At 37.9% G+C, this 19,383-nt stretch overlaps 1 protein-coding gene across 2 annotated transcripts in view; it reads left to right on the top strand.

The window, feature by feature from the left end:
- LOC128647719 (uncharacterized) overlaps nucleotides 1–19,072 on the top strand; it is an 85,368-nt gene extending 66,296 nt beyond the window's left edge. The window contains exons 1-2 of one of the 2 annotated variants that reach the window (XM_053700459.1): nucleotides 11,614–11,721; nucleotides 17,900–19,072. In XM_053700459.1, the coding sequence (XP_053556434.1) occupies nucleotides 17,917–18,819 (903 nt within the window). In that variant the 5' untranslated portion in view covers nucleotides 11,614–11,721; nucleotides 17,900–17,916 and the 3' untranslated portion in view covers nucleotides 18,820–19,072. Of the gene's footprint in view, nucleotides 1–11,613; nucleotides 11,722–17,899 lie in introns of those variants that run through there. The other variant, XM_053700460.1, reaches the window with a different exon arrangement.
- Nucleotides 19,073–19,383: the final 311 nt, after the last annotated feature.

Raw genomic sequence — 19,383 nt, 5'->3', positions numbered from 1 at the left:
TGTGTTTCCACCCTTCCCGATGCTTCCTCGATTGATTGCCAGGATCAAACAGGAGAGAGCATCGGTGATTCTGATAGCGCCTGCGTGGCCACGCAGGACCTGGTATGCAGATCTAGTGGACATGTCATCCTGTCCACCTTGGTCTCTGCCTCTGAGACAGGACCTTCTAATTCAGGGTCCTTTCAAACATCAAAATCTAATTTCTCTGAAGCTGACTGCTTGGAAATTGAACGCTTGATTTTATCAAAGCGTGGTTTTTCGGAGTCAGTTATTGATACCTTAATACAGGCTAGGAAGCCTGTTACCAGAAAGATTTACCATAAAATATGGCGTAAATACTTACATTGGTGCGAATCCAAGAGTTACTCATGGAGTAAAGTTAGGATTCCTAGGATATTGTCCTTTCTACAAGAAGGTTTAGAAAAGGGTTTATGTGCTAGTTCCTTAAAGGGACAGATCTCAGCTCTGTCCATTCTTTTACACAAGCGTCTGTCAGAAGTTCCAGACGTTCAGGCTTTTTGCCAGGCTTTGGCCAGGATTAAGTCTGTGTTTAAAACTGTTGCTCCACCATGGAGCTTAAATTTAGTTCTTAACGTTTTACAGGGTGTTCCGTTTGAACCCCTTCATTCCATTGATATCAAGTTGTTATCTTGGAAAGTTCTGTTTTTAATGGCTATTTCCTCGGCTCGTAGAGTCTCTGAGTTATCAGCCTTACATTGTGATTCTCCGTATCTGATTTTTCATTCAGATAAGGTAGTTCTGCGTACTAAACCTGGCTTCTTACCTAAGGTTGTCACTAATAAGAATATCAATCAAGAGATTGTTGTGCCATCATTGTGTCCGAATCCTTCTTCAAAGAAGGAACGACTTCTGCACAATCTAGATGTAGTCCGTGCCCTAAAATTTTATTTACAGGCAACTAAAGATTTTCGCCAAACTTCTTCCCTGTTTGTCGTTTATTCTGGACAGAGGAGAGGTCAAAAAGCTTCTGCTACCTCTCTCTCTTTTTGGCTTCGTAGCATAATACGTTTAGCCTATGAGACTGCTGGACAGCAGCCTCCTGAAAGAATTACAGCTCATTCCACTAGAGCTGTGGCTTCCACTTGGGCCTTTAAGAATGGGGCCTCTGTTGAACAGATTTGCAAGGCTGCAACTTGGTCTTCTCTTCATACTTTTTCCAAATTTTACAAATTTGACACTTTTGCTTCTTCGGAGGCTGTTTTTGGGAGAAAGGTTCTTCAGGCAGTGGTTCCTTCCGTATAAAGATCCTGCCTGTCCCTCCCGTCATCCGTGTACTTTAGCTTTGGTATTGGTATCCCAGAAGTAATGATGACCCGTGGACTGACCACACTTAACAGGAGAAAACATAATTTATGCTTACCTGATAAATTCCTTTCTCCTGTAGTGTGGTCAGTCCACGGCCCGCCCTGTTTTTTATGGCAGGTCTAAATTTTTAAATTATACTCCAGTCACCACTGCACCCTATAGTTTCTCCTTTCTCGTTTGGTTCTTGGTCGAATGACTGGGTGTGACGTAGAGGGGAGGAGCTATATAGCAGCTCTGCTTGGGTGATCCTCTTGCACTTCCTGTTGGGGAGGAGTTAATATCCCAGAAGTAATGATGACCCGTGGACTGACCACACTACAGGAGAAAGGAATTTATCAGGTAAGCATAAATTATGTTTTTCATGTCGGGTTAGCGCACAAAAAAACAGCAAAACATTGTACACTATACTAACATTATAGCCGGGACTAGCCTTGTTGCCTGGGGACTAAAGCCCAGATTGGCTCCTCCAAATAGGGCAAATGCTGGGTGGAGTTTGACTACTGATAAATAATAGCAGTGAAAAAGATCTTGATTTGTATTATAAATGTTAAGATTTGGCTGATCTATTATTCTATAGCAACACAACAGGAATATATTGTAATTACAATGTGTTTACTGTCTGTTTAAGGGTCACAAGCACATTCAGGTAGATTGTAATCTAGGTCCATGGGAAGTTGTATCACTGCTGTGTAATGTCAATGTTATTGCTTTTGCTTTTTGTAACGTTTGTCCAACCTTGGTGCAAAAAAAGACACTGACAACTAAAGTGTTAACAGTTTTATCTTTAGCTTTGGTGACTAATAACTTTCTTTTTTTTTTCTTTTCCCTCTGGGTATGGTTTTAATTGGTTTGAGACTACAACAGCATTATAGTACCCAGATCATTGTATTCAATTTACTTTTTTTATTCTAATTATACAAATTTATACTAATTAGCCAAAATGATTGAGTGGAAAAAAAACATTGACTCAGATGAGGTAGAATGCTGCATTACTAATATTTCTTTAATGATATGTTGTGGCTGCAAGTCAGGAAATAGATTTCCTTATGCTGTTTTTTTGTGGTTCAGTTTAATGTTTTTAATCTACAAGAAAATTAACATTATCCCTTTGTAAGGGAAATCAGCAAGATGCCACAGCAAACCCACATAGTGTTCATTCGTCACACCAAACCACAAGAAAGAGAGAAATTACATTTATTTTTTTATTTTTTTATTTTTTTTAGTTAGCTTTCATAAATTGTACACACTCTAGCATACATTTCATTGGGAAACATCTTTAAATATAATATAAACCTGCAAATCTGTCATTGTGTGTGAAATATTTAGTCACAAAGAGGGATGAAAATCTGCTGTTATAATTTCTACTGTCACTGCCCATACCAATGTGCATCAAAAAATCACTGCAATAGAATAAATGATCAATTGTCAAGATTCCCATGTGTCGGAGAAAACTTGAGTCACACTTTGTGTGAATGAAGAAATGCAAAAATATTTCAGGAATTTCAGCAATTCTGTTGTAAAGCAACTTTAATCTAGTTTCCCATGATCTTTCCTATACTGCATAAAATATAAGAGTTTAATGATAAAATATGTTCTCTAATATTTGACAAGTCCTGCAGCTGAAAATAAATATATTGGTTGCTTTTTATCCATTATTTAAAGTACACTTACATAAGACATTAATTTATTATATGCTAGTGGTTTTCAAGGTGTGAGAATGGCCATCACCAGGGGGGGCGCTAGAGTTTATGGAAATTTAAAGCAGCTTCTGACTTTGGCAAAACATAGAACGTTTTTTCAATAACTCACAATAACACTTGCCATGTCTTGTCACTGAGATAAAAGACACTCAGAGGCTGCATTGAGATTGTTGTCTTGATCAGTAACTTCTGTTTAACAAAGGTGTAACAAGCATGCAAATTGAGATGTTAATGATGCGCTCATTTGGTTTAAAGTACAAAATATATGCAAAATCACTTGAAAGCATAACTTTAAAAAACTGACAAGAAAATATCACCTAAACATCTCTATGTAAAAAAAGGAAGTTATTTTACCTCAAAATCTCTTCAGCTCACAATAGCAAGTGCTATGTGAACAGAAATGTTATAGCTTCCGTCAGCTGTATGTTGAAAAGAAAAAGAAAAAAGCCAATCAGCTTCATCAGTGCTCATGTCAAATGTTACTTTATTTTGATCTCATGAGATCTCACTGAACTTACAAGATTTCATAGTAAACTTCCTTAAACTGAGCAGGGAAATAACATGACTGTGCCTGCACATGCAAGATAGTTGCTTCCTTGCAAGTCCTGGGGCTAGCATCCTAATTGGCTGCTAAAAGTCCCTTTACAATGGGATATGGCTACTGAGGAAATTATGAGATAAATTATCTTCTATTTTTACATAGAGATGATATTTTCTAGTCAGCTTTTTGCAGATATGATGCATCACTTTCAAGTTCTTCAACATTTGGGTATCATGTCAGAATCAGCTCTTGAGAGCTGTGTGTAGGCTGACCATACGTACAGTTTTGAAAGGGACAGTTACGTTATTTTATGTTTCTTCCCCCGTCCCGTTGTTTTTTTAATAATGTACATTTTGTCCCTTTTTTTATTTTTTCCGATTGCGGCCAGCGCCAGTCTAATTTTTTAGAACACACCGCATACACCACTACTAAAAAATGTTAAAGTCCCAGCCGGCGGGGAGGGCAGTTTGTTTTTCACTGCAGGGTTGGGGTTGGGTGGCCGTGCCCACATGATCCACACTGCGTTTATGCCACCCGCGCTCAAAATTAGGGGCGTGATAGAAAGTGACAAGTCAGTCGAGAGCTGTCAGACTGACCTAAGGAGAGAGACTTCGAGACGAGGTCACGAGAGGGAAGATAGTTAGAACTACTAGCTAGTCGCCACGCAAGGTCATCTAGGAGTAAGGGGTCGGACTAGATCTGATATCGATCTAAAGATCATCTGCCTCTGCCATCATCAATTCTGACCATCAGAGAGATAATTTAATAGATCAACTTCTGCAAGAGATGTGCACGGTAAGAGTCTGATCTGTGTGCCTGTCAATTAATTTAACATTATAAAATGATGCTGCTGCAGTGCAACAGCATGCTAATTATGTTGTACAGTTATCATTATCAATCAAGTAACTATTTCCACATTTTTCTCAGTTCGTCCATGTAACATTTTTGGGCAACTCAGCTCAAATCTACAACTACTATTATACTAATTAATCCAGATCTTCCAAACGCCTGTTCAGAGACTACACTTTTACCCTGCCTTTACCAAAAATCAGTTAATATTTTGTGGGAAATTGCCTTGACAACATAGAGGATAATTTGGAAACATTGAGTTAGCTAAAGGGCATGTGAATAAAAAATATACACATTCCCAAATTAGATCATGGGGACATTGTGAAAACACTGGGGATTGGTATTTAGAAGTTATGATGAAAACTCACTTTTTTAAAGCATGTTTGTGTTTGGCAAATGTAAAATTGTATGATAAATTTGAATACTTTATGATAGTGGAGATAGTGAGACCAAAAATAAAAGAAAAATTGTTGGCCCAATAGTTTATATTCATGTCATAAGAGTTAACTTTTGTTAAAATCATACTTTTTTTCCTATTAATAAAGAATATTAACTCCGTCCTGTTTTTGACATCTCAATGTCCCGTTTTTGTCTCAAGGAAATATGGTCAGCCTAGCTGTATGCGAACCCTGGATCAGATGTAAACTCCTCAAATTAAAGGGATATGAAACCCCACATTCTGTTGCACGATTCCAATAGAACATGCAATTTTAAACAACTATCTAACTTACTTCTTTTATCTTGGTATCTTTGGTTAAAAAGCAGGGACATAAGCTTAGGACCTTGCTCATTTCTGAAGCACTTTATGGCAGCAGTTTTGCAAGAATGTTACCCACTATTTCCTGCCCTGTAGTGCTCCAGACACCTACTTAGGTATCTCTTCAACAAAGAATATAATGAGAACAAAGCAAATTTGATAGTAGAAGTAAATTGGAAAAAAATATTAAATTAGTATGTTCTGTCTGAATCACAAAATATTTTTTTATGGTTCCATATCCCTTTAAAGCTAAAAATAAATATTAAAATTTTCTTTAAAGAGAAAAATAAAAATAAATAAAGTAGCATCGATTATGGGAGGGGGAGCTGTCTTGTAAAGTTTGTCAGAGGAGAGGCCCACAGCCTAAAACGTTCAAAATCCCTGTTATATGCAAACAAAATGAATGGGAAGGTACTGCATTATACATAATGGGCTAGATTACGAGTGGAGCGCTAATGTTTGCGTGCTATCCTACAAACTAGATAAGTTTATAGTTTTAGGAAATATCGGGCAGACTTGCTGGGCCTGTGGAACTTTTCTGCTGTCAAAATCTATGATTTTATCTGATAAAAATTATTTTTAATAAAATTTGCATTAAACGCTAAATAAAGTTTTTGATGAAAAGACCAGTGAGTGCCTTCCTTCATCGTGTATATTTACCTGCTGGCACCCTGGCATTAGGATTTTGAAAGTGAGAGTGCTCTCTATCTACATATATATATATCTATTTAAAAAAAATACAAATCCCAAAGCTAATGTTGCAAAAAAATAAAAAAAATAAAATTACAGAAAAAAGTAAACAAAGCTATCCAAAATAAAAAAATTAAAACTAAACTAATACCCCCCTCCAAAATAAAAACACCCTCTAATCTAATACTAAACTACCAATAGCCCTTAAAAGGGTCTTTTGTAGGGCATTGCCCTAAGTTAAACAGCTCATTTACATTTAAAAAATACTAAGTCCCCCCTAACAGTAAAAAAACCCCACCCACCAAACCTCCCAAAATAAAAACCTAACACTAAAAAAACCTAAACTACCCATTGTCCCTAAAGGGGCATTTGTATGGGCATTGGCCTTAAAAGGGCATTCAGCTCTTTTACTGACCTTAAAAGGGCAATCAGCTCTTTTACAGCCCAAAAAAAAATAATCTAAACAAAGCCACCCCAAAATATAAACAATAAAAGCCTAAAACTAAGCCCCAAATAGGTATGCGAAGGCAGCAAGGAGCAGAGGTGTGGAGCGGTCTTCCCAGATGCGTGGATCTGGAGCAGCGGTCCTCAGCGGCGGTGGTCCTCAGCAGCGTGGAGGCTTCTCTTCATCCGATCTCAGACGTACACTAAGAATTGAATGCAAGGTACCGCATTCAATTTGGGGTACCTTGCATTCCTATTGGCTGAAATTTTGAAATCAGCCAATAGGATTAAAGCTACTGAAATCCTATTGGCTGTTCAAATCAGCCAATAAGATTTCAGTAGCTCTCATCCTATTGGCTGATTTAAAAATTTCAGCCAATAGGAATGCAAGGTACCCCACATTTATTGGCGTACCTTACATTCACTCTTCAGTGTGCCTCCGCTTCGGATGAAGACAGAAGATGATGGAGCCATCTGGAAGAATACCTTCTCCGTCGGACTTCAGGAACGGCGAGTACCTATTTGGGGTTTAGAGTTAGGATTGTTTTGTTTTTGTTTTTTTTTCTTATTTTTAAAATTAGGCATTTAATGGGCTTGTAAAAGAGCTGAATGTCCTTTTAAGGGCAGTAAAAGAGAAACCCAGCGTTTGCTAAAAAGTTAACAATTTTTTTATATGAGAATATCTGGAGGCCAAATAGTAGCATGAAATATACCAAATGGGTCTAGATCAGGGGTGTCCAAACTTTGCTCTCTAGAGGTTTTGGAACTACATTTCCCATGATGCTCAGCTAGATAAAATGCTGGCTGAGCATCATCGGAAATGTAGTTCCAAAACCTCTGGAGAGCAAAGTTTGGACACCCCTGGTCTAGATCAATACCTTGTGTTGTCTTCTTTAAAATATATCATGTTTTCATAGGTAAATCAAAAAATCAAAAGCTCTATTTCTGTTTAAACTGAGTGATACCAAAATTCAAACAATTCTCAGTTACTTTGTGCAAGTTTTTTAAATTCATGGTAGCAAAGGGGTTAAGCTTCCTTTTCATGACCATCCCTTTTACCACCAATTTGTATTTGACTTGTCCCTCTCACAAGCTGGCCTTCACTCGCGCCTCTCTTTTGCCCTGGTACAGCTTCTGCCACAGGCTGATCTCCACTTACTCTGTTTCTTCACAAAAGCACAAAACGTGCAGCAATGTTTGATATGTTATAACAATTTGTTTACATCTATTTAAGTTTTAAGATATTAACCTGAAAATGTTTATTTGTAGAGGTTGTAATTGAGTAAAGAAAGAAATTAAGATAAAGGGGTAGATGCATTCTACGCCCATTGTAAGACCGCTGCTCATTAACTTCTCCGCCAACTTTTAGGTGGTGGACTAAAATCATCCCGATCGATACAATCGGGATGATTGACACCCCCTAGCGGCCAATTGGCTGCAAGTGTGCAGGGGGGGGGGCATTGCACAAGCATTTTACAAGAAATGCTTGGGCAATGTTAAATGCTGACAGCGTATGTTTTCGGGATTTAGTGAGGTTGTGCGGACATGATTTGCTACAGTGAATCATGTCCGCTCGACCTTTAATAAATCCACCCCATAGCGTTTGCCAAGGGACTATGCGAAGAGAAAAAAAGATCAAGAAAAGTGCCTTTAGGGACCCCAAATTACAACTTGAGGTTAGTAGAGGAGAGCGGTTAACAGAGGAGACACTGAAGAAAGGGTTACATAGAGTCTGTGTAGAAGGATCATATGTAAAACCAGAACTGAATAAATCAACAAGGTAGGAAGACGTACTAAGGACAAAATTATACCTGATTTAGTTGCCTCTAGCTGACCCTTTCTTGGCAAACAATGAGCTTTAAACCGTACAGCCAATCAGCAGCCATATTATTGTAGGCATCAGTCTCAATGGAAGCTTGTTGTATAATACCATAATAACACAATCAAAATATCTGGTAATCTGTGTGCGCTAAAAAGAATGCAAATCAGTGAATTGGCTGTGTTTTTGTTTTGTTTTTTAATTTCCAGTTTCCATTTAATGCACTCAATATCCTATTCAACCATTTTGTTTGCAAAAAACATGGCAATATTGTAACAATATGATCAGTGCTAGCCTTGTTGTCAGAAGACTCATGATTGGCTTCTCCAAAAGAGGTAAGTAGTGGGTGGAGATCAGCTATTGAGATGTTTATTTGTTGTAAAAATGTTTAGACTGGGCTGATATGTTATTGTTTAGCAAGACAGCAGAAGTTTAGTTTTCCTTTAACTATTTGCTGCGTCAAAGCAGTATATAAATTTAAGGTATGTGCTAAAGTAGGAGGGAAGGTAGATAATTCTCTAATCTCATTAATTATTATATGGGCTTAGACAAGTAATACAGTTTTAACATTGAATTATTTAAAAATATAAAGAAATACTGATTGCTTTAAAGTTATGGGAATATTTCCATTAAAATATTTCACAAAAGGGGCAAACACCAGAAAAATAAGATTGCTGGAACTTTGTTAAAATATAATTTCCTTGGAAGCTAAGCTACAGCTATTTGACATCATGACCCAGAATTCCACCCATTGCTAGATAAAATAATGTGCTTGGACAGACAGTACAATATGCTCCTTAACCTCAGTTTTTAATACAATATATCATCTGTCTCCTTTGAACTTGTTCCCATAAGGCTAGTGCCCTTTATAGTAGCAGTTTCATGGTTTGGTTTCACCTTAGGTTCTTGTCTTGCCACATAATAAATCAGACATGTTCAGCAGAGAGTTGTAAAAGTTTTCTCTTTGAAGTGTTACTTTAGCTGTCTAATCTCTGGCAGTAACAAGCCTTGTCCAGCTATGGTACGTCCTGCTTCCTCTGACCCTTTCTTTGTGGTTATTTAACAACTGGATTTTGTAGTCCAGATGTTTTAAGTACTAAATGATTGTGTACTTTTTACATTTCAATCCCACCCACGTAGCTGCTGTATCAACCGATTTACAGTATACAGCATGCGTTGTGTGCAGTGTGCTCCTGAGAATCCCCATTACACAAATTCCAAATAAGAAAGCTCCATTTTATAGGGAAGAAGCATGAAATTCCCATAAGTCTTATAAATAGCGTTTTCATTTAATATAAAAATGTCTATCAGAAAGTGCAAGTGCTTAGGTTTTTTTTTTTATTAATTGTTGCTGTCTTACAGATTTCAGGGTCATTATGTTATCAATCTGTCAGTGATGAAAATAGCTTTGTTAATATCAGGGCTCGGGTTTACAGTATGTCATGCAGTTAATTTGAAATGGATATGTTTTCGAAGCTATTCCAATTCCTGAATAAATAGCAGCCATCTGAATTCATTTGGCTGCCCTAAGTATGTATGCAATATAACGGTTTTATGGTGGTTAGCAAAAGGAAAATCAGTTAAATCAATTAGTCAACACTGCACTCCCTTTTTTTTATTACTGCTTAAATCTAACATAACCGTACACCAGGGGGCGCAAAACAAATCCTGTAAATCCTGTGGGTGCAGATTACAAAACATACAAAAATAAATGGACAGATAGATAGATAAAATATATAGGAAAAACACTTGTACTATATAAACACACAGATTCCCCCAGTGATATTGTGCTCATCAATCAAAGTCCTTTCTTTTTTTATTTTCTAATATTGTCTCACCATTGCGAAAGAAGGGTAAAGACATACTGGGGGAGATTTATCTATCAGCTGATGATGCTTGCTCCGCTCAATGTTTCTGGCTCGCCGGAAAAAAAAGTTAAGAAGCGGCTGCTTCGTAACTCATGGTGGCGGACTGCAATCATCCCGAGCAGATACGATCCTGGTGATTGACACTCCCTGCTAGCGGCCGATTGGCCGCGAATGTGCAGGGGGCGGCATTGCACATGCATTTAACCAGAAATGCTTGTGCAATGTTACATGCTGGCTGCGTATGCTGTCAGTATTTAGCGATGCATTGCGGATATGATTTGATATAGCGAATTATCAGTCAAATAAAAATGTATCTTGAAGGTCTTCAAAATCACACATATTGTAGTCTGAAGAAAACATTGTCATAAAGGACACTAAAGCCAAAATTTAATTTTCATGATTCAGATAAGCATAATGTTTTAAGAGACTTCCATTATTAAAGGGCCATGATATCCAAATGTTTAAACACTTGAAAGTGATTCAGCATAGCTGTAAAAAGCTGACTAGAAAATATCACCTGAACATCTCTATGTAAAAAAGAAAGATATTTTACCTCAAAATGTCCTAAGTATTCATACCCCATTGTAAAGGACTTTAAGCAGCAAATCGGAATGCCTGTCCCGGGACAAGCAAAGGAGTGAGCCTCATGCACACTCATGTTATTTCCCAGTTCAGTTTAAGGAAGTTTACTATGAAATCTCATGAGAGTTAAGTGAAATATCATGAGATCACTGTAAAAGAGTTCATGACCTCAGCACTGCTAATGCTGATTGGCTGCTGTTATTTTCTTATTTATTTTTTTACCTGCAGCTGGACAGCAGCTGAAATATAACTTTTTACACAGGACTTACTCTATTCAACTGAGGAAATTGTGAGGTACAATATCTTCCTTTTTTACATAGAGATGCTCAGGTGATATTTTCCTGTCACCTTTTTACAGTTATGCTGCATCACTTTCAAATGATTTAGCATATGAGTAATATGTCCCTTTAAATTGCTCACAGTCTTTTTATATGCACACATTATGAGGCACAAACACACTTACTGAGCATGTGCAAGAGTTCAGTGTATATGTATATGATTCTGTCAAGTGCAAGTGCATTGTCTTTTTGTCTTTTATTATGCACTTTTTCGATTGTGCAATGTGTTTTTTTCTGCTCAATGCATTTTGGTATACAGGGATGATATATCAAATATTATATACATGGTTGAAATACATAAATAAATAAATCCCTCAAACTGGGTCACACAATATTTCTAAATGTACTAAAATGTGCGCACGATTTACACACCGGGGCTTTGTAGGTATAAAACTGGCCATATCAGAAAACAACAATAAGCCATTACCTGAGAGAAATGTGCTATAGACTGCCCATAAACTTAGACAAGAATTACAGCATTTCACAAAGTGAACATGATAGCAAAATGTTGTAACGTTAGGGATGTAATGTCAAATGTGACCCTCTTTAATGTTAGCAAAGTAACCCCTAGGACTTTAAGGGTTAACAGCCCTGTAAGGCCATGAGTGTATGTGGTATCTGAAACAATGTTGCTATGTAGTGGGTTGGTTCAGACTTTCCTATATGCTAGGCAGACTGTATCCTCTTCCTGATCTGGCTGTTGCTGCATTCTGGTGTGAGATGGAGCATTATCGCCATTCTTCGGTACAACCTAAGCTATACAGAGCTTCATTGCCACCTGCAGAAGGAGAAAGGAGCGAAAGTGAGGTAGTTATTATTATTATTCGTTATTTATAAAGCACCAATAGATTCTGCAGCTCTGTTCATGGGTACAAAGATATAAGTAAAACGGTGAGACAATACAATATAAGACAACATTTTACAGACAAATACAGGGGGAGTTGAGGGCCCTATTCCAGTGGGAGCTTACAATCTAGATCTAGTTTCTGGTACTGCCAAGCCTGCATCACCCCCTTCCGAAGTTTGTTCCCCCTGTTGGGCTGGCTTCATGTAACCCAGCTGCATATGATCCTTGGGGGCTGGTGGGCAGTCTGGGGTGCGGGGAGTCTGCGCTTTTCAGGGTCATCAGCCTGGTTTGGGCGGGTAAGAGTGAGTTCCAGGAAATTGCAGTAGGGTCTAGTGTTAATAATGATTCTGCAGTTGGTCGACACTTTAATCACATACATTTTACTAATATTCATAGTTTTAAGGTTTCTATTATAGACTGCACCATTGTGCCACCTGGGGAGGGGGGTAACAGATATAAAATATTTGAGAAAACTTAGCTCTTTTGGATATATAAATTACAAACTAGATCTCCTTTAGGCATTACTCTGAAATGGGATATCAGTCATTACACTAATTGATGTGAGCAAATACAATTTAATTTACAAATATAATTTACTTTAGGTCCCTTTAGAACTTTTAGTAGTGTAGTGGAATGGCACCAGACAGGAGGGGAACAAAGAATGCACTTAAAAATGTTAAATGGAAGGTAAAATACTTTCAGGTAATTAAATTCCATCCCCAGATAATCAAATGAGAATTATTAAAGGGATAGAAAGTAAAAATTAAACCTGCATGATTCAGATAGAACATGCAATTTTAAGACACTTTTAAAATCACTTCTATTTTCAAATGTGCTTTGTTCTCTTAGTATCTCTTGTTGAAAAATAATACGCTCATATTATAAACCAGTGGAAGCTGCTGCTATTTGGTGCCTGCACACATTTGTATTTTGTGATTGGCTAACTAGATGTCTTCAGCTAGCTGCCAGTAGTGCAATGATGTTCCTTTAGCAAAGAATAACATGAGAATGAAGCAAATTTGATAATATAAGTAAATTGGAAAGTTGTTTAAAATAGTATGTTCTATGCAAATCATAGAATATTTTTTGGGGGTTTACTATCCCTTTAACAACAACGTGTAATTATATTTAGTGAATTGCCTTCTGGCACTTTTGTAAATACTGGGTTAAAAGTTCTTCAAGGGTTAAACAAAGCTTTATATTGTCCATATTGTGAGAAGAAGTTATTCTATATTTTGGCAGCGTAGCATAAAAATATATCACATAATCTCTCACCTGAAAGGGATAAAACTGTGCTGAGTGCATTTCCTTGTTTTATGAGGTTTTCTATTTGTATTACATGTGTTTTCAGCACTTAGATGATTAAATATTCTTATCTATATCCTTTTTCTACAAAGTCAGATAATGACTTAAAGCTGCACTAAGAGAATTACTCATTCATAAAAGTAAAGAAGTGAGAATTTGAGAGTTTGAGTTTTTTATCTCAGAATTTAGCTTCTTTCAAAATAATCAGTGGCAGGGAAATGCATGGAAACAAACTTTGTGTGTGTGCAGAAACATATGTTCTTAAAATAAAACAACCTGTAAAATATTTTAAAATGGCCTATTTTGGAAATCTTTGTTTTAAAAATGTATATGTCACTTTAATCTTTGAACTTAACCAAATTAGTTTAATATTTTAGACAGTCCTGACAAATATCTGCAATATATACTAAGAATATTATTGGAAAAGAAAAATGCTATCATTGCTTGATTGTTATCTGTCCTGGTTTTGGTTGTGAAGTGCCAGATGGGAATTTTTATGTAAACATCTGCACAGATAAAAAAAAATGTCTTTGAAAAAGCAGAAATGTCTGGGCCACAAATATGCCCCCCTACTGTTATCACCCCTGGTTTTCACACCACCACTATGCCCAGTCCCTCCCCAGCTCTATTAACCTTGTCTATAATACACCTGACCCTGTTTGCTGCATACCCAACTCCCCACATGGCATGTTTGCCTACATCACACTCACTTTTGTTACTCTTATGATGGCCCAGCCCACAAAATACCAGGAAGTGCCCTCCCTATATGTACTTTCTGGAGATGTCACTGTACACCCCTCCTAACTGTCCCTATTTGAGAGGGCTGCCAGGTGGCTAAAGACACATGCATGCTCAACAAGCTCACCTAGGATTAATTTTTAACAAAGGATATCAAAAGAACTAAGCATTCACTACCTCCTTAGGCAATGTATAATAGAAGAAAATTGCAAAGTTGCTTAAAATTATATTCTCTGCACAATCTATCTAAATGTAATTTAATCTTTTATGCAACTTATATAAGTAACAACAAGTGCTACTGCTACAAGCCAGCAGAAGCAGCTCAAAAAGATTACTTTATTTATTTATACTGCCAGGATTAACAATGAACAAAAGTGAAGCTAATAAATGAATCAGTCAGCTAACAAGGACATTGCTAAACATAATTGAATAGTGTAAATTTGAAAAGTAAAGATTTCCTAGTTTTAGAATAATGGGGTTAACAGCAAAAATTAATCAACTGAATGATGTACAAACTTTCTGTTACTCCTGAGCTAGTCCGTGCAACATATTAGAAAGGACCCAGCATATAGAACAGACAGTCTCTCAACACAAAGCAGTGTTAGAGTTCACCATCCATGAGTATCATGATAGAGGCAGGTGGTTGTAATCTCCTGAATGCTCCATCTCTCCAAGTTGGTTAGCATTCACTTGGTGGATCTAGTGGCTCTGAACACCACTCCTGCTCTGGTGTGGCCCTCAGTTGGAGTAGGTATATCACCGTTAGACATCACAAACTCAGATGATCAAGAGCAAACTGGCAATGACGGCCCGTGGCCTTCCAACTCTAGATCAATCAACGGAGTACTCAAGGCACGTCACTCATTTCCGGGTACGTTCCAGTTCTCTGCCTAAACGCAGAAGCCAAAAACACATTTGTAATCCTTGTTCCTGTGATTGGATTTTTACTTATTTTGTAATAAAGAATTTTTATTTTACATTTGGATCCAGGATTTTCCTTTTTTTCTTTAACTGAATAACTCATCTACCCGATATAGAAAAAATCTGAACAAATAATTTTTTACGTTTCCCCAAAAACAAATGCACATGTCTAAGTAAATTACACATATTAAGGGCTAGATTGCAAGTGGTGCGGTATATATTGTTTTAGCAATCACGAAAACTCCGCTAGAGATAACCTTTTTGTGCTAGTCAGGTTGTGTTCCAAAAAAAACATATTTTGCACAAAAGGTAACCCGACTAGCGCAAAAATCCTTACTTAAGTTTTCTCGTGCACATGCATGTTTTCAACTCAATGGAGAAAATGTAGAAAAAAAACGAACACTCATTGAGAAAACAACATAGCATATTCGCATAAGCAAATGTAAAATATTTACAGTTAATAGATAGTTAAAATCTTTATTAAATATGAATATTGGATACATATGTTGTTACATCTTTTCATCTACTTAATGGCAAAGGGCTCTAATGCACTTATACTGTATATATATATGTGTACATATATATTTATGTATTTATATGTGTATATATGTCTGTCAATACATATATACACATATAAATACAGTAATATATATTTACACATGTATAGACATATCTATATACAGTACATACAAATTTAGTAATGTATGTGTATGTATCTCTATGTTAAAGTACTTTGGCTGCTTTTTTTTCATAACACCCTAGATCTCATATCTTTGACAGGGGTCAAGTCCTACAAAAAAAGTGTGGGAACTCACCAAGACTTCCACCCCCCCACATTTAATATTGTTATATATATATATATATATATATATATATATATACACACACACACATGCACACTGTATTTGTATATATATAATCTATAAACGTTGGTTAATGAAAGCAAATTAAATCCAGTGAAGGGTTAAAGGGACACTCAGGTTAAATTTAATTTTCATAATTCAGATTCAGCATGTAATTTTAAACAACTTTACAATTTACTTCCATTAAAAAAAATGTGCACAGTCTTTTATATTTACAATTTTTGAGCCACCAGATCCTACTGAGCATGTGCAAGAATTCACAGACTATACGTATATGCATTTGTGATTGGCTGATTGCTATCACATGGTACAAGGGGAGTGGAAATATACATAACTTTGAAATTTGTTATAAAAAAATCTACTACTCTTTTGAAGTTCAGACTAAGTGCTATTGCATTGTCTTGTTATCTTGCATTTCTTGATTATGCAAAACCAATGTGTTGACTGGTCCTTTAAATGGTTGCCTTTGGGCCTGATAATCCTCCTCTGTCACAGCCACTTAAGGTGCAATAGTCCTATTTCTGCTGAGGGAGCGCTAAATAACCCCAGAGCAAGCCAATACATTTATAACTTTTTTGTGCAATATTTTTTTACATTTTTTTATTAGACAGTGTTAATGTGAGTGTAAGTGTTCTTTGTAATGTATTTTTTAAGTGTTTTGTGCAATTCTTTTGTTTTGGAAAACAGTTAACCACAGTTCAGAGATTGCGGTATGGATTGAAGAGTAAATGGCGATTGCGCTAGCGCAATCATGATTTCGCTCAACTTGTAATATCAGCACAATCAAAAAGGCTCACGAAAAGACTATGGGGCCGATTTATCAATGGGCGGACATGATTCGCTGTAGTGAATCATGTCCGCCCGCCATATAATAAATCTACCCCCAAGGCTCTATTTCTGTTTAAATGGTGTGAAGCCAGATTGAAAATGGAAGCCAGATTGCAGGGGTCAAGTGATGGAGGACAGGAAGCTGGTTAGGCAGTCGTGAATCATGTCCGCCCCGCAATTAATAAATCTACCCCTATATGTATAGTTTGGAGATCCACTCTTCTGCCCTCATAGCATTAGATTAATAAGAAGAACATATCTAATACCAAGTAAGATATCAACTGTAATATGGACTCAACAATTTTATTTTCTAATTGTAGTCCCCCCTCTGCTAATATACTTCATTGTTTAAGTAAAAGACCAAAAATAAATATAATTTTTCATAAGATTTTCTTTTGGTTTTCCAAAGTTATGAAACAATGGCATCTATTTATCAAGTCGTCAACTTACTTGCATTCGACGGCACCAATACACTCGCCTAAGATCGCCTAACATCGCTGCCGCGGACCTGAACAGTTCGCCACCTACATTATACTTATTAACCCCTAATCTGCCGCCCCCTACACCGCCGCCACCTACATTATTCTTATTAACCCCTAATCTGCCACCCCCTACACCGCCGCCACCTACATTATACTTATTAACCCCTAATCTGCCGCCCCAACACTGCCGCCACCTACATTATACTTATTAACCCCTAATCTGCCGCCCCCTACACCGCCGCCACCTACATTATTCTTATTAACCCCTAATCTGCCGCCCCCTACACCGCCGCCACCTACATTATACTTATTAACCCCTAATCTGCCGCCCCAACACCGCCACCACCTACATTATACTTATTAACCCCCCGCAGGTCCCTGAGTATCACAGCAGTCCGTGGACTTCCAGGGGCTCGTGACTCAGGGGTTGCAACCACAGCACATCATGCTGGTGAGTAACATCCCACACACCAGTATGATATGTATTTGATATATAACATCCTTTAATGTCACACATTCATGTACACAATGAGGAGCATGGTGTTTGGCCTACTAACAAAAACATCTACAATTATATTTCATATTAATGCTACTTAACACAATGCAATTCATGATATGAGGTGGAATAGTGCAATATTAACATGTCTCAGAGTAACACAGAGTTTTCAGTAAATGGACACTATAGCCATCACAATACTTTTAGCTCAGAAAGCAGGTTCTGTGCCTACATCAGGCTAAAGTAAATTGTGTGACCATAGTGTCACTTAAAGAACACATTTTTTCCATCATTGACATGTACACATAACTATTGTATGAAACACATACCTGTATACTGTGCAGATTAAAATCCCTCATATCACAAATCACATTGTGCACATGCATGTTATAGAGTTTGGCATGAGAATGAGTATAGGCCCTAGCATGTAGCAATGTATTTTGTATGCCCACATGGACATATATATGATTGTACTAATCCCTCTCATCATTTGACTCCTCCACAGAACCTCCTGTCACCAGGATGCAAACAGGCATGCCGCCACCTCCACCACCACCACCAGTCACAGGCATGCAGCCACCACCACCACCAGTCACAGGCATGCAGCCACCACCACCAGTCTTCAGGCAACCACGTGAACATTATGCTCCCAGGCATGAGCAGGCTTGGATGGCTTCAGTAGAGGACCCGGAAGTGATGCCACCACCATTGACATCTGACCCCTGGCAAGATTCCTGGCCAGAGGAATATTCTTCTTTTGGCTTTGAGGGGGAGCCAAGTCAGCCACAAAGGGTCCATGTCTTTACCCCCCCAACACAATATCAGGGCAGTCATGGCTTTTACACACAGGGTATGTCACAAGAAGTGCAAACTGGACAGGCTGAGTGGTCACAAACTGGTCACCAATGGGACTACCAATCCACCCTGAGAGCTCCACCATCCTCTTCCCTTGGGAGAGCTCCACCATCCTCTTCCCTTGGGAGAGCTCCACCATCCTCTTCCCTTGGGAGAGCTCCACCATCCTCTTCCCTTGGGAGAGCTCCACCATCTACAGATGAGCATATAGCTGGAATTACTCAAGCACCAGCAGATGCAGCTGAAGATGTCCCACAAGCACCAGCAGATGCAGCTGAGGATGTCCCACAAGCACCAGCAGATGCAGCTGAAGATGTCCCACAAGCACCAGCAGATGCAGCTGAACCTGCACCTCAAGCACCTAGAAGCCCTGCTGCTCAAGAGCCTGTGGATGCACTGTATTCTCCCCTGGATGAGGAATACATTTCACTCCAGAGGAGGCTCATAACAAGCTGCAAGAGCAGACAAAGAGGCCAACAGAGGTTTCACAGGAGCCAAGAGAGGTTACTCAAGCGTAGCATAGAGCTGCAGAGGGACATGGCAGCATCATTAAAAACCAGTCGCAGATGATGATAATTCTGTCTGCTATGCAGATGCAGATGGACAATAGATGGCGGGAACAAAATCAACTCTTGGGTGTGTTGGTTGAGCACTTTACACACCAGCAGGACACTGCCTCCAGCCTATCATCTGTGGCCAGCACATCAGCAGAAACAGAAGAATCTTCTCAAACCAGGAGAACAAGGCAATCCACTACAGCCACCTCAGCTTCCTCATACAAGAAGCCAAAAAAGAAATAAATATTCTTATAGTTCACCATAAATCTTGTCCTCTGTTATTTACCATATAATTGTCATCCACATCCATGTGAGGTGTGTTTTAGTACACTAATATTGTTAAAACATATAATAAGGCCTGTGTGGAAAATGGCCCCAAAAATGTAATATTATCCTGGTTATGACATATTCTTGTACTATAACTCACATCCACAATAGTTGTTTTTGAAGGGTACATATAGTAATATTCACTTGTAAGATGTAAATCAATGTATCTCACATCCAATATAAATTGACACATTGGTATATATAGTAGTGATGTTACTGATAGGGTGGGCATTATCAGGTGTTTTAAGTC

This window comes from Bombina bombina, chromosome 2, assembly GCF_027579735.1.
Source record: "Bombina bombina isolate aBomBom1 chromosome 2, aBomBom1.pri, whole genome shotgun sequence".
Lineage (NCBI taxonomy): Eukaryota > Metazoa > Chordata > Amphibia > Anura > Bombinatoridae > Bombina > Bombina bombina.
The sequence above is the reverse complement of the archived record's forward strand: the minus strand, read 5'-3'. Positions and strand labels throughout refer to the sequence as shown.